At 36.5% G+C, this 10,672-nt stretch overlaps 1 protein-coding gene across 10 annotated transcripts in view; it reads left to right on the top strand.

Annotated features, from left to right (window-relative positions):
* ADCYAP1R1 (ADCYAP receptor type I) overlaps window positions 1-10,672 on the top strand; it is a 140,480-nt gene that overhangs the window by 102,880 nt on the left and 26,928 nt on the right. For all 10 annotated transcript variants that reach the window (XM_084508723.1, XM_084508721.1, XM_084508722.1 and 7 more), the window contains 5 exons: window positions 706-809; window positions 1,365-1,462; window positions 1,891-2,023; window positions 3,914-4,067; window positions 7,686-7,746. In XM_084508723.1, coding sequence (XP_084364849.1) covers window positions 706-809; window positions 1,365-1,462; window positions 1,891-2,023; window positions 3,914-4,067; window positions 7,686-7,746 — 550 coding nt within the window. The remainder of the gene's footprint in view (window positions 1-705; window positions 810-1,364; window positions 1,463-1,890; window positions 2,024-3,913; window positions 4,068-7,685; window positions 7,747-10,672) is intronic.

The following is a 10,672-nucleotide window of genomic DNA, read 5'->3' as shown; positions in this document are numbered from 1 at the left end:
GGGTCACTGTCAGAACAAAGCCTAGGCTTGAAGATGTATGTGCTATATGACTGTAGGGGAGTGTCCAGCAGCCTCACCGGAAACGTATGATGATTATTGTAAATACTGGACAGTATTCTGCCTGGCTTTCAGCAGCTGTTCCAAAAAATAAATAAATAAATAAAATAAATAAATAAATAAATAAATAAATAAATAAAAAGTTATTAACACCATGTTTTCTTGACAGTCCAATGCAGATGCCTCAAATATAGATCATCTCAAATAGCAAAATGTGCCTATATTTAAGCACAGGACTGATATTTTACTCTGAAGTGCAAATGCCTATGTCAAGGATGTATTCCCAACATGCCTTTCAGAGTCAATGGAGAGGTATGGACATTTAGCTGGGCCCTGTTTTTCGTATCTGCTTTGGAAAGAGTCCTTGATGCTCTGGAAACACTGACTATACTTGTTAGATCTCTATTGCTCTTTGGTGACCAGTTGTAAAAGTAGGTGCCTAGTGTAGAGCTGTGTTATTAAAGATACAATGGTATCTATTACAGGTTAAAGGCGCCATTAAAGCTTTCTGTGTATACTCAAACAAATAGTACTCCCAATGGTACCATGGAGTTTTCCTTGGTCATGTACCAGGGGGATGCAGGATACATTCTGGTGTTTGCTTCAATAGTGTCACATTCCCAATTGTACCTGGTATGTTTGACATAGGGGACATCAGCAGAAATTGCACTGAAGATGGCTGGTCTGAACCTTTTCCTCATTATTATGATGCCTGCGGCTTTGATGAAAATGAAACAGAGTCTGACAATCAGGTGGGAATTAATCTTACAATTAAAAATAAATGGGGAGAGGAGGGAGGGTGGAGCTAGCTGCTTTTTGTCCAGCTTCTGGTCATGTTCTGATTTGATGGTAATTATAATGAAACAATCACAAATTTATGGATGTTAATACATGAGACTGAAGTTCTTCTTAGCTCAATGGTGAGTATTTCCAGAATGTGAATGTTTACTCTTGATGCAGCTTGTAACTTTAGGAAGCACAAGTTAGTCCCCATTTCGTTTCCTATAGACTAAAGTCTCCTTTAGCCAACGAGTTTTTTTCTACAGGTACGTGCAGAATGGTCACAAAAATATAGACAGCTTCTGCTAGTTCACTGACAAATAAGATTCACGCTATGCAAACCCAACGGCATGCCAAATATAAAGCAGTCATCTAATACATAGTGAGATCTCAGGGGAAACAAGTGGAAAAAACAAGTGATCTGTTCAAGAAACAAATCTTGCCTATGGTTCATTCTGCACATTGACAGGGTAAGGAAGAGGTGAATATAGATAAATCATTTAACCATGTGATATTTTTCTTCCAAGGATTACTACTATCTATCTGTGAAGGCTCTATACACGGTTGGATACAGCACTTCTCTTGTTTCCCTCACCACCGCCATGGTTATCCTGTGTCGTTTCAGGTGAGTCAGGATGTGAGCAGTTTGCTACTTAGTCACTGGAGAAAACAGACTGGCTCTCATTGGCCCAAAACAACATTTAAGCTTTTATCTCCCCAAATGCAAAATAAGTGGGGAGAAAAGCCTTTAGCTGAGTTGTTCCCCCAGGTTGGAATCTCTCCAGTAGTCATATTTCAGTAAACTGCAGATATAATTGCAGAAACTCTCTGCATTGGATTGAGTCTATTTTATGTTAATTAGTGTGGTTTTGCAGGACAATCCTCCTCTTGCTTGGTTTTAGGGTCAGTATTATTTACACTCCTGCTTTTCAGAATTTCAGACATTGTTATTGTTAGTGCCAAGGTACTAGAATGTGCGATTTCTACAAAAAGCCTTTCTTTTTTTTTTCCCCCCTTCTCTTCTTTTCCTCTTTCTTATTCCTTCCTCTCTAGGAAGCTTCACTGCACTCGAAATTTTATCCACATGAATCTCTTTGTTTCATTCATCCTACGTGCGATATCTGTATTCATTAAAGATGGGGTTCTTTATGCTGAACAAGATGGCAATCATTGTTTCATCTCAACTGTAAGTAAAAAGAAAGCCCTTTCCATTTTTATTTTTTTATTTTTTTATTTTTTTTTTTAAATAACAAAAAGTGTGAGGCAGGTATCAGCCTGTTGGGTATCAGAGACTGAGGAGACTTTGGGAGAGAGGGTAATTGCTGGTATACTTCCCTGCCAGTTCACAATAAAAGTGTGAGTGGTATGGTTCTGTGATGTCTGCAGTGCTTACTGGTCTGTGCTTTAGGAGAAACTTACAAGGTTATTTCATTTTCTGACTTCAATCAAGTTGTTTCTCTCATTCATGGATCTGCATAGCGACAGATCCAATGAGAATAGAGATAAGCAATTTTCTTCACCTGGGGTCTGGATTTTTCTCCAGGGCCTTACTTGCTATGGATGTTGGGCAGAGTCATGTTAAAGAGAATGAACACTCAGGCACAAGAAAATATTACTGATAGTCATTCTCAAAAAAAAACCAAAACACTAATATTCACTTTTTTTTTTATGTATTTGTCTCTGAAGAGGAGCTGTTCATAGCGTGGTTTCATGGAAAGCAGTCTCTTTCACTATTGTACTTACATATACTTTGCATCTAATATATACATCATTAATCCTATCTTATATTTAAGGGTAATATTTGATCTGACAAATCAGCTCACTTTGTGTTTGGCAGAATTATAGTGAGTTATCTTTTATCTATCCAGTTATGAGATAAGTTCCCCACGAGTCACTTCTACAAGTGCATCTATGTTGTTTCATAGACTTTTCTTCATCATTTAAAATAGATTCTGCTTTATTTTTTTCTCCTTAAAAATCTGAAGCCATATTAGATCTGTAGTTTGTTCATATCACTCTTCCAACAATGGCATCTGTTTCTTTGTTTTAATACACTTGAAGCATAAAACATCTTGGAATCAGTGATCTAATGGCCTGAGATCAGCTGGCATAAACTAGTAGAGCTTCCACATGAGCAACTCAAGTTTTGTTGGTTTAAACATATTGCTTATCCCAGAGGATGGAACACAATTGTGAACCATCAAAACTGTCAACTTTCTATTGCCCCAGGCAGGAGCTCCCAGTTTATACTGTGATTCTGCTGTGATGTGTTAAAAAGTCACTTCGGTAGGATTAACGAGGTCTCACTGGGATGCAGCGCTGTTAAGACAAGTGTGTCCTGCTATCACAGAGTTATGGCAGAGCTCAGTTGCCACTTAAAGCTTTTAGAATGTTGTTTTTTGTTGTTTTATTTTGTTTTTGTTTGTTTGTTTTTTGTTGGTTTGTTTCCTGTTCTTTTGCCCATTGTTTTTGGTTGTTTGTTTTGTTTTCCCCAATAAATGAATGAAAGTATCTATCATTTTGTACAGTAAATCACTCAGTTTTCCTTACACTTCTGCTCACTTTCATTTTCAGTCCCTGAGTGACAACACCTGCAAATGGCCAGGAAGTACAATTCTCAAGAGCACACAGGAGGGTGCATCTTTTCCAAGCCCACTCTCAGGGCTTCCAACAATCATCCTGCCATTTCACATCCTTCCTTAGGTTTCTCAAAGCACAACTGGATTCTTTTCTTGTCTGCACTTAATACTTGGAAGGGGGCTTAAATCTAGCAATTAAGGTCCATTGCTGATGTGAACTCCCACTAAGGCAATAGCTTCTCAAGCTGTCTGCAGACGCTCATCAGCCACCTCCCACTGATAAAATTGGTTACCTGCCCTTTACAGCTTTGCTCTCTAAGTGGCCCTTCACATTACTCTCATGATTTTAAAACTTTACTATTAAAAGTGTATAATACTAATCCCAACTGTGTTCCTTTCCACTAACAGGTTTGGAGTGGTTGAAAACATTTTCTCTGTCTGCTAATCTCCAGCAAAACAACATGGATATAACTTTGTTTTTGCTTGATTCTCTGCAGGTGGAATGCAAAGCGGTGATGGTGTTTTTTCACTACTGTGTCATGTCCAACTATTTCTGGCTTTTCATTGAGGGATTGTACCTTTTCACTTTGTTGGTAGAAACCTTTTTCCCAGAGAGGAGATATTTCTACTGGTACACTATTATTGGCTGGGGTACGTGACATTTCTTATGTAAAATGTGTGTCAGTGTGCAGACGAGCTTTCTTCTCTGTCCTGAAAGGTTCACTGCAGGCACAGGAATGAACCACCTAGTATTTCATACACAGATTCAAGTATTTCCATCCACAGATTCATACACAATTTCATATCACGTTAGTTTTAGTCTTTGTTTAGAAATGCCACTGCAGACCAAACTTGTTATTCTTCTTCAGATAGACTTGAACTGGAATCATATCTAAGTATGATCTTGCAGAGTTGTGTTCCACAATTCAAAATTGTCTTCTACGAGATATTATCTAACTACCATGTTATTCAACATAATCAAGTCTTCAGTGTTTAGTCTAGCCCATTCTCTAAGACCTCCTTTGTGTCTTTCTCCCAGCTAATAAATAAACTGAAAACATGTTCAAGGGGTACCCACAAATGCTCATCATACCTGAGTGAGAAATGGGAACTTACAAAGTTGGGAAGAAATAAGATTTGTTTCAGAAGGCCAGTTGTAAGATGATAAGCAGTGTAATTATTTTTCATGATGGCCTTCTGGAGATAAATTAATTCCTGTAACATATTAATTCAAGCTATACTTTGGTGACATTTTTGTGCAGAAGTCAGAAGGTGGATGCAGAACACCTTAATTTTAAATGTGCTCTAAGAAGTTTAAACTAAATATTTGCACTTAAACAACCTTGCTTCTGAAATTACATGGAAAAAAAAAAAAAACATATATTCATGCATAAAAACTACATACAACTCACATGCCTTAAACTGGTCTTCTTTGAAAACAAATCCCCAAATAACATGAACTGTCAGGTAATCTGTAGCTTTTTTACTTTTTTGCTGTGGTGGTAGTGGTTGTTTTTCTTGTTTTGTTGTTGGTGGGGGAGGGTTGTTGTTGTTTTTTTGTTTTGTTTTGTTTTCTTTTTTGTGGTGGTGTTTTTTTTTTGTTTTTTTTTTTTTGTTGGTTTTTTTACTCCTGAGGCAGCTGCGTATACATAAAATTTTCAGTTCCTGGCAAAGATTCCCTACAATGGAAGCAAAGAGACAGAGAAGAAAGAAGAGAAAATGTGATCAGAAATAGCATATCAAGGCTGGGAAACTATTGAAAAAGGGTGTTCAAAGTTCCCTTTGTACCATCCACAGATCTATAATTACACTATTGATGAAATATAAGGCTGTTATAGAGAACTTGGGGATGAATATATGAAAATGTGATAGCTATAAAAGAAAACATGTAAATTTTTGCAAATCAAACACATATCTGTGGTTGAGTTCCTTTAACAGAGTTTGCACAAATTTCACATCCGTATGTTCATCTGAATGCGAGAATATTGTGACACACAGCATATTAACTGACAAAAAAAGTCAGCATCTGTAAAGAAAGGACTATCCAGATGGGCTTATTTTGTAACATAGCCTCAGAATTTTTACTCCTGAGTTGAATACTCAAAATAAATACTCTAAATAAGATCTAGCTATTTATGGATGCCACTTCATATTCAATGCCATCCATTAATAATAATAAGAGGATCTCAAAATGTGGGATGTTGTTTTGTTTTTGTTTTTGTTTTTTTAAGTGCAATATTTTCTCAGTTCCTGCTTATTTCAATTTGGATAATGGTTTCCCAGGCACAGTAAGAGTGATTGGCACTTTGTGAGAATAGAAGCTCTTCCAGACTCTGGATTCAGGTTTTCAACTCATGTCGGGCAAAAGTGGCCCCCTCGGCTCAGAGCTGATGGGAAGAGGGTTGCATTGAAGCAGCAGTAGGCAACAGCTCAGCATTTTACAGCAGCTGGATGTTTATCTGTTTCTTGAAAAGTGCTGAGCCCATCAGTGCCCACATGTGATTAACGAGAACTACAGATGGCTGAGTCAATCCAATTTTGTCCTCTTAAATATTCAAGGTGCTAGTAGGCTCACTGGATAGGCTAAGATCTCTCCTAATGTCTGTGCCTTATTGAGGGCAGAAATACAGTCAGCAAGAACAGCTCTTTTCTGCAGCCCTTGGCGTTTTTGTTTTCTGATGTTACTCAGAAGATGAAAAGAATGTGATGAAGCTATATATATCTTTTGTGTAAAGAAAAGTGAGTATGTATGTATGTATATTCATACAGCAGATGGTTCAAAATTCCAAGCTGATCCATTTTTTTTTTTAATTATTTTTTAAACTATATTTTTATGACACATTGGGTGTCAGGTGCCTTCCTGACCATGTTTCAGACATGGAACTTCATTTGTAACAACAAAATTTCTATAGTCAAATAAGTACAAACTAGGTAGCATGTCAGAGCTGTGACTAATATTTAAAGACATTTTAATTATTATTATGCATCTCAGAGCACAAAGATCTTAATGTTTTCTAGGTATTCTCATGTGAGAAAAGCAGACTCCAATTTAAATTAAACATGCACGATTTCTTCTCTCCAAAGCCATTTTATTTCTTTTTGTCATTTTCTTTTCAAATTTATTTATTTATTTATTTATTTATTTTAAGAAGGAGGGCTTCATCAGGTATAACAGGGATATTTTTATTTCTAATACTGGGAATATGAAATTTGACAGAGACTCGCTGAAGTAGATTCAACTGAATGACTAATTAACGTGACATAAATGCAGCCTTGAAAAATGTATAAAATATAATTGTTCTTGTCAATTTATGACAGTCTCATTCAGCTACTGCAAGCTGAGGTTATCAAGATACTTATTTTGTTTGCTTTTTAACACTGTATCTTTCCAGTGGTGCCTGAACAAAAGTAGGCAGTTTTCTAGTCAAGGATATTATTTACCATAAAAAGTAGAAACAACCATAGTTTTCTTGCAAGAATGAGTTAACTTTTTTTTTTTTTTTTAATATATATATTTCCACTGAAAAAAAATACCCTTTTAGTGTTTTCAGAAAGGAAAACAAATCCAGATTTCTGGATTTTTACTGTTTTGTTTTAATTTGTATTTTACATGCATTTTTTAAACATTAAAGAAATCTCTGAAATAGAAATGAAACACTCCCATTCCCAAGTTTTTGTTTGTGTCTTTGTTTGTTTATTTGGTTTTAGATTATTTTTTTCTCAGGAAAGAAATGAAATATTCCCGTGAATAATGCAAAACTGTCCTCTACTGATGTGCTTTGTTTGAATAAATAAAGCAAAAATCACTTATTTATAAAATAACAGATAAAATGCAATATATTCAACTTATTTACAGCAAAACCACATGGGAATACAAAGAATACAATAATGCCATTACAGCTTAACATCTGCCACTCTGCAATCATTGCATAATTATGGTAGCTTTAGACATTGAAGCTGATGTCACTGGTTTTATTTTATACAATGTTTTATTGCTAATGTAACAAAATGCCATACAAGAAGTTTGAGCAATATTGATTTGAAACAGCATCATTATTTTCTTTCATCAGTTTTACTTTTACATTCCCATCAAGCCAAACCTGTACTCTGACTGAGAAAGCTGTTTCTAGAGCTCTCAATTAATGTAATGAATTGCACTGTTTGGTTCATGAGTGTTATCAGGAAATAAAATCTCAGTGGAGAAGTGGTCTTTGCTGGGTAGTGAATAAGTCTAGACTAATAATGATAACAACATCTTGTCTTCTGCAGGCACCCCAACAATTTGTGTCACTGTCTGGGCAGTGCTGAGACTTCACTTTGATGATACTGGGTAGGTATCACTGTGTGGAAAAACATTTCACATGCCTTTGGCATGATGACAAAGGTGAAATGGAAATCTAGTGATCGGAGGACACAGTTAATTTCTCCTTCCACTTCCAATGCTGCTTTGAATATGCAAACAGGTTAGGCCAAATGGTTCTTGTTCAGCTGCATAAATAAAGCCAGAGAGAAAATGTTTATGTCTGTATTCCACTGGTGAAATTATGGAAGGCCATGTAGACATCTGTAAATTTGCAGCTGACCCAGTGACTCTCCATTCCTGTTCAGTTAAGCCAGCGGAGTTCAGGATATGCTTTATCTCATCTTAAAAGAGTGATCAAATGTATTGCACTTATGATACCCTGCTCCTCTCCAACTGATTATGAAGAAAGACAAAGTTGATAAGCTCAGCTGTAGAAATTATTGTGGATGTCTCTGATAAAATGAATGAAATTTGCACAAGGAGTCGCTGAGCTTCAGATTACCAAGGTAATTATGAGTTTAGCTCCCCCTTGAGGTTTTTCCACAAATCTAGTTTGGTAGATGAGTAGGAGTGAGAAAAAGACTCTCATTTAGTCTTCTGTGTGAAAATAAAATAAAATTTAGGAAATTGAATAATTTAAGAAAGAATTCAAGAGGGTAGATTCCACCCAAATAGTATCCTTTGGTGGAGAAAAACCTACGAAGATCCTGTATCCTTTGCTAAAGACCTGAAGGAAAGGATGCTTCCAGACTCCCAGAGATGGTCCTGTACATCCACATAGTCAGAAGACTGACTGGTATGACAGAGAAACAGGCGTAGCTTGTAGGAATGGATATATGATTTTTTTATTTTATTTTTTCCTGAAAAATATGTTTCAAGATGATTGAGTGGTAGGAAAACTGCTGGAGAATGAAGGATTTTGAGAAAAAATTTGAAAATCCAGCAGTGGTCCTTTGAAAACCTAAATCTGAGTGAAAGATGTTACTCTGTGCCCAAATCTGATTCCCAAGGTATTTAGGGTCATATTTTAAGTTCTCCTTATATTAGGGTTACCTGGAACTAAACTAGTACAAGACTTGCCGCTCTGTCATGTTTTCTTCATCCTTGTTCTTTCTTGCTCTTTTTGGAAAGCACATAAAGCCCTTCTTCCACTGGGGAAGCCAGTGCTTTGACCCAATGTTCTATTTTGACATTAAGACAAATTAAATCATTTATTTCCATGCAAAACAAGCCAGAAACCCCTGTTGTGCCATTATTATGATTACAACAGAGGTCTTAAATGCATTAATTTCTAGGAGCCCAAACAGTCCTTGTGTTTTTTGGGGAAGAGAAATATTTCAAAGAAGGAAAAGAAAAAAAAAAAAAAAAAAGAAATAAGAAAGAAAGAAAAAAAGCACCTTTTCCTCTCTTTTAGTTGCAGAAGCTATTTAGCATGCAACACATTTAGGCAGATCCTAGCTGAGCGTCTCAGTGGTTACTTTTTAAAAATCAGCAAGCATTGTTCTGGGGGTGGGGGAGAAGCCAGTATGAGCTTGAAAACATTGCAGGAATTACTGAACTAGGGAAACCACACTGACAAAGGCATGGACTAAAATACAGACTCTGAGTCTGAGTTTCCTCCTGCTTACTCCTTATAAAACTGGCAGAGCTCCCTTGACTTCAATTCCTGATTCACATCATTGTAAGTGACAGGTTTGTGGAGATAAATGCAACTGTCTGTTTATCCAGAGCTGTGCTACTGAATTAAATGGAGTTATACCAGATGTACACCAGAGATGTAACAGAGATCAGATTTTGGCCTTTTCAAATGGAAACCACATCCCTCCCCCATCTCACTGGCTCCCTTCCCATCATCCATCCTGAAAAAGAGTTCTGTATGCCTGATCTCAACCATAGCAATGTATTTGTAATGAAATTAGGGAGCCTGTTTACGTGGTACAGCTCGTTGGCTGATACTACAAACTATTCTGTGGTGCACTGCTTTTTTTCTTTCTAATGATACTCATCTGAGGAGATGATGCTTGTTTGTGTTTTGTTTGTTTTTTTGTTTGTTTTTATCACATCTATCCTATAGATGTCATGTAGACTGAATCAAAAAAGTACTTAATAAAACCCTTGTACAAGCTTGATCTGGTTCACTGTTAACATTTCAGGAAAAGACATTGACAACTTAGCTTACCATATAGACTTTCTGCAGAAGCAGAAGAGTAGATCTAAGAAGAAAAGGCATTTCTAAGGGAAGATGCATCACCCCAGAGTACACATTTAAAATCCATCAGTGGAGGAAAAAAAAAAAAAAAAAAAAAAAGGGGGGGAAAAAAAAGCCTCTGAGAGCCTATTTGTCTCAGCTGGAATCTGAGATAATTATCTGGGCTTTAAATGTTTTCAGTACAGATGACTGAACAAAGAACAGGTAGATTCCATCCTCTGTAATTTCATATTTTTACCTAGACAAATTGGCATATATTAATGCCTAATTATATGGCTAGAATAATAATACTAGAATTTGACCAGATTTTTCCAGTGTTTGGCAAAGGAAAAATATGTGCTTTTGTGTAAAATTGATATCTCATCTCTAAATTTTCTTTCTTCTCCCCTGCTCTACCACATGCATACTTATTGTTGCTTTTACAGGAAATCTAGAAAAATATTGCATTTGTAAGTTCAACTGAAATTTCTAAGCCAAATGTCAATCAGCTGCTTGCCACACCCACTTGGATGATGGAATTTTAGCTCTGCCTCCTCACTCTTAAACGTGTCTATAGCTTCTGTACACAATAGGTTTTCACTTTTCCCCCAGATGCTACCAGAGTACTGTTTAAGTGACATAGAAATTGTATGAAGCTCTCATAAGATCAGCCATGTTTTACCCCTGTATGCTCTTCCAAATTGTTACTTGTCATCTGAAAAATGTACCATGACAACCACTGCTGGGACTTTTGGCTGTTGTCCC

This window comes from Aythya ferina, assembly GCF_964211825.1.
Source record: "Aythya ferina genome assembly, chromosome: 2".
NCBI lineage: Eukaryota > Metazoa > Chordata > Aves > Anseriformes > Anatidae > Aythya > Aythya ferina.
This window is presented reverse-complemented; position numbering and strand designations above follow the sequence as displayed.